The sequence below is a fragment of the Gossypium hirsutum genome, chromosome A09, assembly GCF_007990345.1.
Source record: "Gossypium hirsutum isolate 1008001.06 chromosome A09, Gossypium_hirsutum_v2.1, whole genome shotgun sequence".
Classification (NCBI taxonomy): domain Eukaryota; kingdom Viridiplantae; phylum Streptophyta; class Magnoliopsida; order Malvales; family Malvaceae; genus Gossypium; species Gossypium hirsutum.
The window spans coordinates 61157384-61176379 of NC_053432.1; the positions used below are offsets into that span (position 1 = coordinate 61157384).

The 18996-nt window shown below is 26.3% G+C and overlaps 1 protein-coding gene across 1 annotated transcript; it reads right to left on the minus strand.

Annotated features, from left to right (window-relative positions):
- Positions 1 to 16254: 16254 nt before the first annotated feature.
- Positions 16255 to 18722, minus strand: LOC107891747 (E3 ubiquitin-protein ligase BOI). Its single transcript, XM_041076302.1, has 3 exons — positions 18271 to 18722; positions 17938 to 18166; positions 16255 to 16831 (listed from the first exon to the last, which is right to left on the minus strand). The coding sequence occupies exons 1-3, from the start codon at positions 18327 to 18329 to the stop codon at positions 16292 to 16294; spliced, it is 828 nt and encodes a 275-aa protein (XP_040932236.1). The 5' UTR covers positions 18330 to 18722; the 3' UTR covers positions 16255 to 16291.
- Positions 18723 to 18996: the final 274 nt, after the last annotated feature.

Below are 18996 nucleotides of genomic sequence, written 5' to 3' on the forward strand. Positions count from 1 at the left end.
GGAAGAGGAAAAGAACAAATAAGGTTTTGGTTAAATTTTTCTATTAGTCCCTGTGAATTTAGTTTATGTATTTTTTGTGATCAAATAGTATCCGTAATTTTTTTCTTCAGAACCTTACATAGAAAATATATTATTAAATAAATAATGTCAACTTGCTATTTTTATATATTTATCACAAAAAAATTAATTATAAATTTAATTACAAACATTTTTGTTAGAACTAAAATTTTAAATTTTGAAAAGTATGAACTAATTTTAAGAGTATCAACCAAATCAATAATTTTACGATAAAATTAATAGAAAATTTTAGCTAAACTGATTTAACTGCTACATATTTGAGTCACAATTGAAGTTGCAAAATTTGAAAAATATATTATTAAAAGTAATTAAATTAAAATACATATAATACAAAGATTAATAACAGAATTTGACCCAAAGATTATTGGGTCAAATAGTTTCAAATTATGATCTAATTTTAAAATAGCCTTTGAATTTCAAAATATTCTAATTAAGTCCTCAAAGTACTTGTATTGTATCAGTCAGACTTTTTTGTCAACCTTAGCCATTAGCTTAAGCGTTAAATGCTAACTCAAATACAACAAATATATTTAAAAGATATGAATCAAATTATAAATATATTTGTACCTACTGCATAAACAATTTTGATCTACTATTTCTTTTTTAAAAAGTAGTCCTCCTAAATGTTATTGTACTATTTTTTTTTGATATGTTAGATTTAAGTTGTTCATACAATAAGTAAACACATGTTCACAATTTAATCCACGTGTTCAAAATATTCATGTACATTCTAAATCGACGTTTAATATGAAAATTGATGGCTAGACTGAAGAAAAGACATGATTAATATAATATTGATACTCTCAGGATTTAGTTAGAATATTTTGAAGTTTAAGGATCAATTTATAATCTAGATGATAGTTTAGGGACACATGGTGAAATTAATCCTATTATAATAAATAAAAATAATTGCAATTTTCGAAAATAATTAATAATAATAATTACGCGGAAATTTCTATATTTCGCTTTCGAAGGAGCGATGAAGTGGTGTGGATGACTTAGAAGATGACGTGGTCAATTGGAGCTGGGTTCCACTGACGTCACCCATGACGTCATCTCCATGAGGGGATAGACTCTGTTGTCAATTATCAACTGTCATCAATTTTTCTTTTTCTTTTTCTTTTCTTATTATATTAGAAGAAAAAATAATTTAAAACAAAATTAATTATATATTTATCATCTATATTATTTATATATTTTTAATTGAAATAATCACACTTTATAGATTTTTTAGGGAAAAAAAATAGAATGTCAATTTTTGGTGAAATTACTATGTCAAGTAATGGTTTAATGTAAAGTTGACAAGTGATAAATTAATATTATTATTTTTAAAATTTTAAATATGACACGTATCGCACACAAAACGAATATGCTATCTGACATGGTGGGATCACTTTTTGAAGGGAGAAAGTCTACCATTCTTCTCTAAATAATCTAAAATCATAACTTTTTTAAATATTTTTCAGTACTTCTATTTTTTTTTTAAATTCAACGTAAAAACTCTATAAAAATATTGTTTTAAAAAAATAGAAAAATATGGTGGTTTTTAAATGTCATATGCATCAAATGTATAGTGAATCCGTCATCTAATATAACAATATCACTTTTTGGAGAGGAAAATATAATCTAAATATTTTTTAAATACAATACTTTTATAATAATTTGTAAAATGTGATGATAATATTAAGTGAATAAAAATAATATAAAATTCAATTTTTGGCAGTACTTTACCGTCATTTATTATTTATCGAAATAAACACTGAATCAGTAAGCATTTATTATTTTAGTATACGTTTGGTGGTTTTTTTCTATTTCAGATTTGTTTAAGATTGGCATAAATTTATAAAAAAAAAGTTTATTTTATTTTTTATTTAATTTTTTATATTTTTTAATTTTTAAGTTTATATTTTTTGTTCAATTATTTTAAAATTGATGAAAAAATTAAGATATATTAACTTTATTGATCTGATATATATGTTGATAACATGTTAACATTTAATTAAATTTTTAAAAAAATTTAAGTTAAATTAAATGAATAGTTAAAATAATTTTTTTTGTGAAATTAGAAAATTAAATAAATTATTATTATTGTATTTAATTAGTAATAAGTATTGAAGGACAGCTTGGAAACAAACAAAAGTGGGCAGCTATAGCTACAGTAATTAAATAAAATAAAAATAATAAATATGAATTTTTAAAAAAAAATTTAAGGGAATCTGTTTGACTTATCCTCAAACTTAATTATTTGCAATTTGAAAAGAATAAATATTTTTAAATGAAATAAAAAAACAATATTTTTGTGCCACTTCACTTTGTCATTGAAAATTAAATATAAATTAATAAAAGTGATAGTTTTAGGTTTCTTTAATTATATAATTTGACTTTGTCAATATGTATCCACCCAGGGGAAGTGCTGAGGTCAATTTTTAATATTTTTATTTAAAAACCTGCAATATATATAAATTTTTTTGGTTCATCAAATTTTTTTAGATTTTTTTGAAAATGTTATAATTTCTTAAACAATGAAACTTCAATAATTATAAAATTTCTTCAACAGATAATTATTTTATTATAAAACTTTTATAGATTATTGATAAATTAGCTATTAAATGATATTTTCATAATAAAATTTTATCTAAATCCAGCTAAAATTTACATAGAAAAAAAATTGCAAAAAAGAATTTCTTGCTTAGTGAAATCTAACTTATTTGACATTTAACTAATTTAAATATTTGTGTTTTTTTTACATATAATTAAATGTGGGTAAATTTTGATTTAATTCGGAAAATTTAAAAAGTCTTGAATTTCGAATTATTCGAGTTTCAAGTTCAAATCAAGTTGAAGTTTATAATTCGAATAACTCTAATAATTTGAATAATAAATTAGTGTAAATACTCTTTTGGTCCCTGTCAAATTTGAAAATAAGTAAATTAGTCTCTCTCTCAATAAAAAATATAAAATAATCAAAATTTATATTTTTTTAAAAATTTATAAAAAATTCAAAAAATTTTAAAAAATATATAAAGAAAGTTAAAAAATTAAAAATTTTCTAGAATAATAATTTTGGACCTAAATAAGTTAATTAATTATTCAAGTTTATCATGCTAAAATATTTTTTTATTATTTTACTTTTAAAAACTTTCAAATATACATGATGTCAAAGTGCTCTAACATAGAATTAGTTATACTGTAACAAGATTTTAATTTGACATGTTTAATATTTTAATTTAACTAGAATAATTTCACTCGATTTGACTCAATTCAAAAAAATTTTAATTTTTTTAATTTAATTCGAATAAAATAGGACTCGTCAACTCGAAATTTTTTTACCAGATTCGATCGAACACTTAGTTTTTTTTCTCAAAGCATTTATTAGAGTGAGCCAGTAACTAATCTTCCACATTTTGTAAGCCCATTAAGGGGATAGATGTTGGCCACAAGTTTTAAAGCTACTCTATATTCAAGGCGAGAATCTCGACTATTAGTTAAAGTGGGAGATACCCTTATCATCTTGCCTAACTCCCATGTTTAGTATTATATATAATTATAAAAAATTAAAAATTTTACTTAATATATTCGTAAGTTCTATTTTTTATTAAATTTGAGCTAAAATCTGAGATTTAATTTAATTTATTTTAATTTGACATAGTTTAGATTTTTATTTTATTATAATATTTCCAGTAAATTCAAATCAATATTTGTTAACATGGTTAGTTGTTGTGGTTAAAAACAAATACGTGGATTTATTATTATTTAATTACACAATTAGACACACATGAAAATTGAATTTATCATGTTTAACAAGTCAATGAATTCTTATGATTTTTTTAGAAAAAAAAAATCCACATCACCACCACTTTGATGATAGCAAATGACAATATTATCTGGACCTACAAATAACATTAATAAAGAATATTTAATTTTTTCAAATTAAAGTAAAAAGGTTAAATTTTAAATTTTGGCATTATAAAAAGACTTAAACAAAATAAACCTTTTTTTACTATATTGTCTTTGCTGGTTTCTTAGATCCCTTGCCTCTACCGACACCAATGGGACAGGTTTATTTTTTTACATTCTCAAGTAAAATGACTTCAACAAATAAATAAAAAAACAATTTTATTTAATTATTCAATTCAACACGTATCAATAATTTTAATTATTTTTAAAAACTAATATGTCATTTGATATTCGAGTTTGGTATCAATGTTTAATTTTTTTAATTTAGTACTTAATTTTTTGTCTCAATTTGATACATGAGTTTAGCTTTAATATTTAATTTGGTATCTAAATCGAACAATATCATGTGGCCTAATGAATGTTTGACACTTATACTTTAATAAAAATAAGCATAGATACTTAATTGCAACAAAAAAAAATTTAAGTACTAAATTGGATAGTCAAGTTAAACTCAAGTACTTAACTGGGTTAATAAAAAACTAAAAGTATCAAATTACAAAAAAGTAAAAATTATCAATACCAAATTGAACATTAAACCAAACTCATGTAGTAAATGACAAATTAACCCAAATTTTAAAACCATCCATAGACTTGATTGATAGGGTCCTAAGACCCTAGTTTTATAGATATTAGAAAATTATGTTTTGTTTACTATTGAATATCTTTGACTTCTCCACAATATAAGGGTTAAAATACCAACACTTGTGTCCCAAAATCACATGGATTATGATATAGATGCATGCACCTTTATTTTCCCCCTTTTCCTTTTTATTAGCATATATGTACAAACCAAAGATTCTCATCTAGGTAAAGAGAAAGTTCAAGAAAATTTATTTATTATTCTTTTAGGATAATCTTTAGTTTGTAACCCAATCTTTTGTTTAATTATGTGGATGCCCCCTTGTTTTATGAAGCAAATCAATTTCAATGCTAAAAGATAAGTAATAAAGTTAGGAAAATTATTTAGTGGAGCCAACTCAAGCAACAGATACATTAATTGAAGTGAGTCATGTCTACAAATTTATCTGTATAGTAGTATAGTGAGTGTGTTTTAATTTGTATTGTATCAAAACAAAAACTTCATAAGCAGGAATGAAATATGGTCGTGTGCGTTTAGGTAATATTAAAAGGAAAAATATTTAGTATATTGTGAGTAAAATTTTTAAATTTCATGAATAGGGTTGGAATGATGACAAGTGTCTTATAGAGTATAATAAAAAATAAATATATAAAAGAAATGAGTCAAATGAAAATTGTGAAGTTAAAAATGTACATTGTTAGTGTGTCAAATATTAATCCATATTAAAAAAATTAAAATAGGAGAAAATATTTGGTACATTACCAATGACGTTTTTAAACCCCATAAGCAAGGTTAAGAGTTGACAAGTGTTTTATAAGAATATAGTTAAATATTAAAAAAGAAAAGAAAAGAGAGAGACATGTGGCTACTTATGGAATAAAAAGAAGTATATTGTCAATGTACCAAATATATATACCAACAAGTATTGAATGCAGTTGTAAGGCACATTATATTCTGAAGAAAAGTACTCATATTGGAATCTTGAAGATAACGTTGTTGGAATAGTAATTACAAACCTTAAGCACGGACCATAAAACGAATATGAAGAATAACTAAAATAAAAATCAAATTATTACAATTAAAATAAAATAAACAAATGAATAAATAATGAAGACAACCTAGAGCACGTTAAGAATATGATTACTTCAGTAGATTCCAAATATGTCATTATAACTTTTAAATAAAAATAAAGTAAAAAGGAAACAATAAAAAGAAAGTGGGTAAAAATAAATATGCTCCCATTGCAATTCTAATAAAAAGGAATTGCTTAAAATGATTAATCTAGAACCATTATGCTAAGCATGTTAATTAAATATTCTTAACTATCCTCTTCTTATTTGATAAGGGAATATTCTTTTTAATAAATTATGAACAAATTCTATTCAATTCGATGAATTATATTAAAAAATAATTGATAAATTAAATGTTCATGAATATGTTAAAATGTATGTCAAGTTAATTGCTTTTAAAAGTTAATAAAATATATAAAATTAATAAGTATTTAAGTAAAAAACATAGTTATAAAAAATAAAAAATATTATATACATATTTAAATGAACTCGGCATAAATATAATCGGTTTAGAATAAATTTGAGATTTATATTTTGAGTCGAGCTAAGTGTAAATAATTATGTACCTTGATAATAAAGGCTTGATCTAATAAGTAATAATAGGAAATAAAACGACCTTTTCAAGATTGGACCTGAGCTGAATGGCTAAGATGTTCCATGAGATGCGTAGAAAAATTGGACTAAACCATACACTACTCGCTACTATCTACCATACTTTTATTTTTCATTTCACTTGTTTGAAACTTTATGTTATGGTTGATTAATAGTTTGGTTTGGTTTTTGAATCCAGCACAACTAATGCGATTATGGTTGTGAAGTATTAACGAAAAAAATTTTAAACCCTAAATCTTAAGTTTTGTTATATCTCTTCGTTAGACACATTGGGAATTCATCGCATTTTAAACACCATGTTCAATGCCCTACATAACTCTTTGCTTGGAAACACCTTGCAAAACAGCGCTCGACAAGTGAGAGCATACCTCACCTGAAAAGATTCCTAATAAAATCTCTATCCACATCAAGTGGGCCCCAAGCACAAATAATCTTATCCAATCCAAAGAGTTTTATACATGTCATAGCTCCAAGGGCGAAGCTAGAAAATTTTTTTAAGGAGGGTCGAATGAAATTTTAATTTTTTATAGTTTATATTTTTATAATTTGTAAATGATTAAATCAAATTTTTATAATTTTAGAGGATCAAAATGTAATTTTACCTTTATTAATTTAAATTTTTTAAAAAATTTTAAAGACCAAATTATAACTTTACATTTTAAGAGGGGCCGGGTCCATGCCAACCCCTGGCTTCGCCCCTGCATAGCTCCACCCTACTTGGACTTGTTAATACGGACTACCAGCTCACATAAACCTAATCATAACACAAAACATATTGCTTTGAGATAAGAAAAGCCTGCATATAAAAGATAAGGCCCAATGAGAGAGGCTAAGGGACCAACTACTGAGAACCTTCTCGCCAAAAACCCAATCAACTCAAATCAGGGGCGAATTTGAGGGAGATAAAAATGAAAAATTGCTATTTAAGTTCCTATAAAATGATTAAATTAAAAATTAATTTTTAATAAAATTACACTTTACCCCTCCCAAAATAAAGAAAACTATGTTTAATCCATTAAAAATGATTAAAGATAAATTAATACATTATAAAATTATATTTTGATCTAAAAAGAGTTATTACTTAATTCTGGTTCTAAAAAAAATATTCTAGATTTGTCCCTGCCTCAAGCTATACTAGACCCTAACATTATCTTTGACTGCCACACAACACCACGTTCATCCTGATTATGGACCGAATGAACCGTCGTGACACACCCCAAACTCCTCTGTGTATAAATAATCCCAAAAATCCATTGCTGTGTACTAGAAAGCAAAGGGAAAGGTATGAAAAATGAAGTTTGTGAAGCCTTAGATTCAGGCACAAACACTAGTGGATTTGGATTGGAACTTAAAAGTGTTGGCTTCAAAAAAACAAAAGGACATGACAGACGAACATTTCTGAATTATTTGCATCTCGGAAACCAAAAACAAAACATCAACTTTTATCAACTTTATGACAAGACTTGAAAGCTTCATTTTCTCCATCCACAGCTCGAAATATGGACCAGGCCAGGCTTTAATATTACCCAGCTTTGCTGTTTTTCAAGTTTATAATATATATATATATATATAAATAATCTATATGATATGAAAATAGTTGAAAAAGTCTTAATTTGATTAATATTGATATTGTTACTAGTACATGAGAATGTTGGTTCAAATGCGTCGAAATGTATTATCCTTCTACTTAAGGGTTGGGGTGTATAAAAAAAAACATATATGATCATGGGTGAAACTAAGGGGCTGGCAAAGGCATGACCCTTTTAAAATGAAAAATTCATTTAGGTCATTCAAAATTTTATTTTAAATTAGTAAAAATAAAATTATATTTTTGCTATCGTAAAAATTATAATTTAATTTCGGCCTGCCCTAAAAGAATTTTATGGTTTTACCCCTAGATATGATAAGAACCTATAATGTGATTAAAGTTAACAAAATTAATAAAAGAAAAAATATACAATAACAGTAAAAGATATAATATAATTATTAAATATGAAATAAAAATAACTATTTTTATAAATTAAAAAATATATGAGTACTAAATAAATTTGAGTTAACCAAATACAAGTGAATTTGGGAAAAATTAATTTTAAACTTAGGCAATTATACATGATATTGTCTCATACATAAATTCGACTCGAACTCGACTCGACCTGACCCGACCCGACCGGACCCGATCCAACCCAACTCAATCCATAAATGCTTCTAAAGTCTAAGACCGTTGAATAAAAAATTTAGTGATAACCTAAAATTTGTACGTCAATTTGATTAAACTTGTAATATGGTACATAAAGTTTGATTTTTATGTTAATTGAACCCAATATTTATACCCGAATTATAGATGCATATCTTAAAAAATTTGTGTAAATAAAAATAGAGCTCAGAGATTGACCATTTTATTTAGGGTTTTCAGACAAATTTCTGTTGATCCAGCCCACTTACTATGATGGGTCTCACGACTTTTATTTCACTATTTCGGCCATTAGGGGAGAAATTGAAAATATTTTTTTGAAAAGGTTAGATTTGAATTGTAAATTATTCACCGAGTTAAAATATGATTTTATTATTTTATTTACATAAAATTTTATATTTTTATAAAATTAAATTATAAAATTTTGAAGGACCAAAAAATTAAATTTTAAATTTTAAAAAGAGCAAAATAAAATTTTACCATTACGGGTCAAGTTCCTATCTATCCCTCTATCATGGCCTCTACTAGCAATGCAAATGCTTTAGCTTTACCAATATAACTAAGGATGGGTTTGGGGCGGCGGTGCGGTGCGGTGCGTTTAGCTTACTTTTTGTCTCACGCTACAGTATCGCTACAATATCTAATCTCACCGCCACCGTTATTTTTACACTAACCGCAGGTAAACACACCGCCCATCCAAACTCACCCTAATTCTAAAACTCATGCTATGTATGACGTAGGAGTGATATCAATTGGTTAAGTTTTTCATCATAATTCAATTTATTTCAGTTTGATTCGGTTTTCGATTTTTTCGTATTAATTTTTAATTTTGAATTTTAGCAAAATAAATTTTGTTTTATGGCTTTTAAATATTATTTGATAAATTTTTAATGTCTTTTCTATAAATATTTTTTAAAAACAATAAATTTTAAATTACTTTTACTATTTTAAATATAAAATATTTATTTGTATATAATAAAAATTAAATTAATTATATATTAAATAAAAAATAGAATTCGATTCAATTTCAAGTATCGCAATTTTTAAACTTGCATTCCATAAACTGTCCAAATACTTCGATTTGGATTGATTCTCAATTTTTTTTCCTGTTCTGTCTTAATATGAGGCACTCTATTTGATAAAAATATATATATTAGACGAATAAATTTAATATTTTTATTATTATTGGATGATATATTTTTTGCAAAATATTTTGTTAATATAAAATGTTAAAATGCAATTCTATAAATTATTTATATATTTTAAAATATTATTTATGTCACGCACCAAAGTATAGAGGGTTAGTTGAAATAATTACCTAAGTAAATGAATGGATTTGATGGATAAGTAATTAGTATATCTCTTAGAGCTTTTAAGTTCAAGTCACTCCTCTCTTATTTCTTTACTTTTAATTTTCAGCGGATGAAAAATCACACAAAAATAAATATTATTTGGAGTAAAATTTATTAAGAAATGGGTAGTAGTTTAATGGTTAAATATTTGCTCCTTCCCCTTATTGAACCATGTTCAAGCCACCCCATTTTTAAGGTTCTTTCAATTTTATTTCGACAAAATAAAGGGAAATTACCATGCAACCTCAAAGTTTGAAAATCCTAACTATTTAGTCTATTTTCCCTAACTACATCTAGATCTAACGTTTAGACCCTAAATTTCGTAAAACTTCTATTCGGCATTAATCTTTCAAATCAATTAGTCAATCTTTCACAATTCTTGCAAGTGCAATAGACCAGGTTTGAACATAAGGGACGTTGTTCAAGATCTCAATTAAAAGTGTGTGTTCTTTTACAAGCGAATTGGGCCAAATCGTGCCTCGAAATAAGGCCAAATGACCTCTCACATAAAAATGTCCCCTTTAAAACCCTAGGCTAGTTTGTAAATTTTGCAAATTTCCACAAGGCCACAGTCTGCTGCATGGCCTAACCATACGACTGTGTAACCCTTCCACACGACCATGTGCCCCCTGTTTTACAGTTTTGCCAACAAATTTATGTTTTGTTCACTTTAGTCTCTGCTTGATCCCTGAATTGTTCCTAAATGTTTTTGTGCATTTAATTGATCTTTGCATTAGTGTTTATACAGAAATTCACGATTTATATGTCTGAATTGTTATTGTTATAATATGTTTATTGATATTGATTACTGAACCACTACGGTGATATGAATAAATATGTGATATTAATCATGCCTACTACTAAGTGTTATTGATAAATTGTGAGTGTTAACACTATTGTCGCCCCGCTGAATACATGAGGAGCATGTCTATTGCTAGTGTTGAACAGAATAAGTGTTAAGCATAGCTACAGATTTTTGCATTATTATGTTATAAGGTATGCCATATAGGATTGCATGGGGTGGGATAATTTGTACGGAGGAAGAGTGACAGTTTAATCTGCTAACAAGTTGTGGCTTGTCCACAAACCTAGTGGCAGTTTATTTAATCTGCAAATATGTTGTGTGCTCACAATAAATTATAGTAACTGCAAATTTTGGTTCGATCTCGAATCAAATGGTAGCTCAGCTGCAAATATTTTTATCTAAAAATCCTGGTTTTTTTCCTACAATTTTTACAAACCTAGTGACAACTTTTATCTGCAATTACGTTGTGTATCCACAAAAAATGGCAGTTATTTGCAAATCAACGGTGGTTCATCCACAACCCGAAGTGATATGATAGATGAGGTTTGGGGAACTCATAAGTGAGGTGTGTAACGGAGTTGGGTAGGCCTTTTCTAATAAATTGAACTTGTATTGCCATACATTAACATATGCATTTGAAACTGTGTTTTCTGAAATAATGTAGTGAAGTGGCTATATGATAAATCGTTAGTCTAAAGTGCTTTATGATTGTGATTATTATCAGAATTGCTAACCTTTGTGCTTTGCCTACGGTTTTGTTTCAGTTTTCTTATGAACAAACTCACACTGAGTTTCATAGCTCAGTCATCTTCACTTTACATTTTTACAGATAACCCACCAGGTTAGGAAATGGAATCGCTAAATCAGAGGGCTCGGCTCGGATTGAAGTTTTATTAATATTTTTATTTTTACCCATTATTATTTATAGTTCCTGTTATTTAAGAATGGTAACCCTGTATTTAAACTGTGGCACAAGACTTAGTTTCAATTTTATTTAGGGCATGCATGGTATTTATAGGCTATTAAAACACGAGTTTTCATTTTATGTTATAATACATGAAGCATGGTTTCATTAAAACTATGTTTTCATCATTTTTTCACTGCAATGTTGAATAATGACTTTTTAAACGAATAGATAATTTATAAATCAACCGGTTTTGGATTAACTGTATTATCTTGTGAGATGGGAGGTAAAACGCTAAATTTTTTTAAAAATAGACTAAGTTTTCTCTAAAGATAAACAAATGTTTTAAAACGACTATTTTATAAACTTCGCTAGCTTATTGGGCAATTTCAGTGGTCAATTTAATTTTTCGAATTTGGATCTAATGTCCAGGCCGGGTTGGGAGGTTATAATTTGTGTAAAATGTGTATATAATAAATTTAAAAAAAGGGGAAAAATATAGAGTAAAAAAGAATGGTTTGAAATATGTACGAACAAATATGGATTCAATAGCTATAAATAGTTTTTATACAAAATAAAAATCGATTGCTTAATGTAGCAAAAGGTTTTGAAGTCACAGGGACGTATTTAGTTCCAATCTTAAAAAAGTAAGAGTTAATTGCATGATAGATCCTTGAATTATGACATTTATTTTAAATTTGTCTTGAAACTTCAAAACATTCTACTTATATCTTTAAATTATTAATATTATATTAATCATGTCCTTCTATTATTAAGATTGTTAATTAAATCATTAAATGACATGTAAAATCTTATGTAATATAATTTAAAATAATTTTAAAAAAAATTAAAATATTGTCACATAACTTTTTAAATTTAAAAATAAAAATAAAATAAAACCGAAAAAAGGAGATAAACAATAGTTTGAGTAAAGATTAAAATACATAATACAATACTTAATTTTTATTTAATACTTTAATTTAATTAGGTGTTTTTATATTAAAATTAAAATATATAATTCAAAAATTAAATTTTATTAGAAAAAATACAATAGAATTAAGGATAAAAATAAAAAATGAATAGTTTCCAAAAATTAATGTTTACATTCACACTTGATTTTTTTAGTACTATACCAAACCATTTTTATAATTCAAATTCAGTAACTATTAAATTCGATATTAATTTTTCAACATTTAATTTTTTTAATTTATCAAATAACACATTAATTCCATAATAATCTTGATTCTTCACCAACATTCGAAGTCTGTACATTTTTTTCTAACTTTTCAATTAGAACTTCCCATTTTATTTTTTTTTAAAAAATATCTTTATAATTAAATTTAAATAAAATAAATTTATTGATAAAATTCAATCCAAACAAACTCTAATTATAAAAATTTCCAACTCAACCTGATCTAAATGAAATTGGACGAATAGAATAGAATTTTTAATCTTCCATATACAAGAGTCAAGTTTGATATATATGTAATGTGCACCCACTTGAACAACATCAATGGAGTATCACAATCTCTTATGTTTATCCTCTCTATATATATAATGAGAAAAAAAGACATCCACTATATAACCATTAATGTTGGGTAGTTGAGTTATGTTTGTCACAAAGTACTTTAATGTTTGAAAAAGAAACTTTAAAAAGATATGACATAAAATCGACCTAACCAAGATGGGTGTTGAGTTGATTTTGCACTAAAACACATTTGATGTTGTAATCTTCAAAGGAAATGAAAATGACCCAAAAGGTTATTTATAGGTTAGGAATCATTTATAAATTTTTTAATTTGAAAATGAGTTGGATTCATAGTTAGATGTTTAAAAGTTTTAAAACCTCAACATTACTGATATAACTAAAGTTTCATTCACAAATCACTCTATTATTAATAAAAATGATCATGAAAAATCTTTGTTAACAAAAATATTTGCTGGACAAACTGAGTAGGAGTCGTGTTAGGTCTTTGTATGTTATTATATTTATTTAAATTTAGTCTTTCATATTTCTCTATATACACATTAATTGTTTTTAAAAAATGATAATTTTTTTCCATATTATGAGTAAGAATGAATCATGGACTACTAATATATTTTTACACTTTAATACTACTTTTATTGATCCCCTCTTTCAGTTTCATCCTTGGTAGGTTTTGATTGACTCAACCATGGAACTAGCTTCAATTCTACTCCCACTGATATATACATACACATATATATATACATATGTATATATATTCTCCAAATCCATATGCATGTGTAAACCAATGGCAACCCTCAAATTTCCCAAATAGAGGGATATGCATTGAGTTACGAAAGTTTGCAAATATCAACTTTATATATATAATAAATTTAATTACATTTATTATTTACTATAATAAAAAGTTAATCTAAATTAAAAATGGTTTAATTTAGTTAAGGTTTATTAAGTTTTAATTGTTAAATATGCCGTAATTAATTTTGAATTGATGATGGATTGATTAGAAATGAAAGTTAGCATACAAAAGTTATATATCAAGGTTATAATTCTTAAATTATACATACTCTGACATCTCATCTTTAAAAAAATAAATATTTACTTTCTCTAAAATACTTATATATTGATTTAAAAAATCAAAACCATAAAATTTGAAAATTTCAAGATATCAATGAATTCAAATACACTTCCTTATCTAATTCTTTTTATTTATTTATTTATTCTTGATAATTTAACTTAACGGGTTTTTATATTTTTTTTTTGTGGTCTTAACAATCGACACATGATTCTCTTTATATCACTATATATCACAACTTGCTTTCATATTTCATGGGTTTCTTGGTGGAACAAAAGCAAAGTAACAAGTGTTGGGTACAATGGTAAGATACATTGTATTTCTAAAGGAAGACACAAGTTCAAATCTTATAGACGACATTATTGGAAGAGACAACCATAAACCCCGAATATGAACCATAAAACAGATATAAATATATATATAAAAGAAAAAAAAAAGAAAAAACAAAATCATATAGGGTGGTTAATGTGTCATGTTCATACTTGTTTGATAGTAACATAGGGCTGGCAAAACATGTGAGATGATGAACTAATGGGGTTGTCTTGATAGCCTATAATGTCACTTTGTTGTTGACATATGTGGCCATATTTGTCCAAAAACAAAAAATAAGTAAATAAATAAATAAAACAGAGAGAGAGATGAGCCCTATTCTCTTTTATGTCAAAGTTGTGAAAGCATCTATCTTTTTTAGTAAATGGGACAATACACCAATATGCATCTCTCCCACCCTCCATTACCACCCTAAGACATTGATTGGGTGATGTGACTTTTCATAGATAATATTTGGTTAATTGTAAAAAATGTCCTCAAGGTTCAAATTTTAAAGGTATAATGGTAAAATTGGTCCCTAATGTTTATATGTTTTTGTCAATTTAGTCTTTTTTTCCTTTTTTTTATTGTTTTGGCTCTCGACTTTCAAATTTTAGTCAATTTGTTTTCTTTTGGACAAAAAAACTGGCTGAATTATTAAAATTTTAACAGTATTGATGTGGCCACTCATGTGACCGTCCACATATAATTCATAAAAATTCAAAAATTAATTAAAGTATTTAAAAGTTCAACAAATTCCAAAAAAATTCAAAAAACTTATTCACATTAACAATTAAGTATATGCAGATTACCACGTAAGATGTCACGTCAATGTCATCATAATTTCAACGATTTAAATTATTTTTTTGTCTGAAATAAGGCAATTTAATTGAATTTTCAAGGTTAAGGACAAAGTGATCTAAAAAGAATAAGGGTCAAAATGAAAAATTAAGTAATGTTAGGAGCTAAATTTATACTTACGCCAATTTTAAATCAAGTTTTAAATTTCAATATGTTCTATCAATCATATCAATTCTATAAGCATAACACTTAAACATAAATGCTCAAATTTAATGTGTTTATTTAAAACACGTTGATCAAATCCTAAGCATGTCTACACTTAACATATAAACAGTTTAAATATGATATGTTTAAATAAAAATAGTGTTATTGAAATTTAAAAATGTTTCTCTTTTTATAGTAACACATGAGATCCAAGTTGTTTATATAATAAGTATAGACATATTTAAAAAGTAAAACATGTTTAAAATATTTTCAATGTCAAATCTGAGCTAATATTTAATACTGAAGCTAACGACAAGACCCAATTGATATAATAATGATAATTTGAGGATATAATTAAAGTGTTTTAAAGTTCAGTAACTAATTTAAAATCTGGATCATAATTTAAAGACCATAATGGAATTAACCCATCTTTTATACTATATATAATGTGCTTAGTTGAGAAATGACTAAAAAACTCTTCTTTTTAAAAAGTAATAAATATTATTTTAAATGTGTTTTTGTCTTTTTATATTTTATATAAAATTATAAAAAATCATTAAAACAAAACATAAAATGTATTTGCATTTAATATAATTTTTTATAAATATAATTATTACAAAATTTGTATAACATGGTGGTGGATGCGGAATATATCTCAAATAATAGAAAGAATTGTGTTTGTTTTTATTTTTATGATACTTAAAATTCGAGTCTTTCTTAAGAAATATCAACATTCTTACTATTTAATCTTTGGCTTTTCGATATTTAGTAATCCATTAACCTTAGACGGAATTGGAAGAAATTCATTCAATGTTAATTTTTAGTCCAAAAAATTTAAACTCACGTGATTATATTAGTAAAAATTTAGTTTCATGACAAGTTAACATGAACACTAGCATTGGTAATAAAATGACAGACGGGGCAAGTTCCAACCATGGCGGATCCACATATCCTACAGACACAAAGATGTCTGCATGGCAGCAACACCACACTCGCCTCTCCCTCCCCACACTTCTTACACTTTCTCATCACCGCCGCCCCCGACGGTGGCACCACCACCTCGCGCCATCCTTCATCGCTGCTTCCACAACAACTAGACTCCCCGCCGTCATCCGCTGCCGCGCTCATCCCACGGCGCAGTTCCTCGCCGGCGTGCGCCAGGACTCGTTCCAAGTCGGTTCGTAATGAATTGGCCGCCGCTTCGTTTGTTCGCGCCAAATCTCGCCACCGTTGGCTCTCGACGCATAGGCATTTCACCCTTTGTTGAAGAACCCAATTTATTTTCCCCATTCTTTGAATCTCTTCATCTTTTGCCTTTAATTGCTTTAAAACCCTTTCTTGGATTAATGTGATCAATGTTCTCCATTGATTCTCCCTTTGTTCTTCAACTTCAAATCTCACTTTTTCAGCCTGCAAATTCAATAATTTATTTTTATTTTAGTCCCTTTACTATGCTAGAATTTAAAAGATTTAATCCTTTTAGTTTGACATAATTTGCTCATCTATCCTATAGTTACGTGATCTGCAGAGGTCTAAAATGGTAAATTTCTAGTTTATCCCCTTTAGAATTTGCAAAATTTTAAATTAATATAATGAAAATAAAATGCATTTTGGCATCCAAAATTTATATTTCAATTTTGCCTCATCCCAAAAATGCACTTCGAATTCGATATGATATTTTTTTTTATTTCTTTTTTTTTTCAAAACATTAGATTATGTATCGAAAGAGTAGTATGAGAGAAATGACATTTCCAATTTTATCTTAGCTTTCGTGGGCCCATCTCAACGTCACAAACTTTTTTTCTTTTCACACCAGAACCTAAACCTGTGCTCGAAAGATAGCTGTCCATACACTGATAAGGGATGTATAGATTATCGAGAAGAGAGAAGCCGTGGTGGTCCCCCGGCGATTTGACAACAAAAGCAATAAGAAATCTAATATAGAATATTATTTCCAGTGCGACAGGATATGATTGATTAGCTAATGTTTCAAAATTTAATGTTAGTTCAATGGTAAATTTATAGTTTAAATCCTATAAAAATTGTAAAATTTTAAGTTAATACATTGATAAAATTACATTTTAACTCTTTCAAAAATTTATAATTCAATTCTACCCTCTTAGTAAAAATTTTAGCTTCATCCCACATATCAACTGTTTTTTTTTTTTTAAAAAAAACTTAACAACTTATTCAAAAAAAAATCAACAACTTAGATATTATCAGCTTAGACCTATTAATAACATTTTATTTTAAAAGTAAGTAAATAACAAATTATACTAAATTAAAGAGATAAAATTCAAATTTGAGCAAGTAGAGGGACTAAAACCACAATTAAACCTCCACTTTGTTTTCTCTTCATTGAAACTTGTTGAAAAAACTTACATGTATACTTAGGTATTATCAGCTTAGCATTATAAGAGTAAGTAAATAACCAAAGATCAAGTCCAAATTTCAACAAGTAGAGGGACTAAAACGATAATTAAATCACTCTTATTTTCTTCGTTGAAAAAACTTACATGTTGAGCAATGAATCCATCAAGTTGATGTAGTTGGATGTGATCCATTGATGAACCAAAGGCATTATTGATGAATGAATCTTTGGGTCTTCTCCTCATTCCCATATCATCAATTGAATTTGAGGCTAAAATTGGATCAAAAAGCTTTGCAAATGAAGCTTGTTGCAAAGGAACACAAGAATCCATCAAATTATCTTTGTACATTCCTTCATTTGTTTTCATGAAATATCTGCTCAAAAAGGAGAGAAAAAATAAATAAATAAAACCCAATTTTTTAAAATAGAGGACAAAAGAAGAAGAAGAAAGGAGATGGGTTATTTTTGAAGCATTTACCTATTCATGATTAATTGAGGAGGCAAATTTTGATTCATGTGTTGGGATTCAATTGCCATTGGAACAAGGTTTTTGGGTGTTTTTTTTGCTTTGCTTTGATAAGAGAAAGATGAATATGATATGAACTAAGGGGGTTTGTCCCTCAATGGATTGGGATTTTATACTAGATGGGGAAAGTGAATTTGTATAATTATATATGGTAGAGTATTTATAAATATATATATATATATAAATTAAATATGATTTTAATTAAAATAATAGTAATTACTTCGTAAAAATAAATTTTTGGAGTAATTTCTCAATTGAATTAGAATCTAATTGATGGTAACATCAACTCAACAAAGAATTTAATATATAATTGAGATATTACATTGGGGGTAAAAAAATTATATAAAACATATATTTATAGAAAAATGATGTAAAGAAATGATGGTTGGAGACAATAATATATTAGGTTCAAGTCTCACTCTGTGTGGATATTTCTCTTAATTTAAATAATTTTTTATAACGTTTATATAAAAATATAAAAATAGACTTTTAGTTCTTTCCCAATTAAATTAATGTTTAAATGAAAATCATATCTCTCTATATCAATAATTAATTAACAATGTAATTTATAATTTGATTAAAGAAATTTGATAATAAATAATTAATTTAAATTTGAATCTAAAATCTAGTTTTGAATTTAAATTTTTATGAGACTCATTAATGTATATTCAAACATAA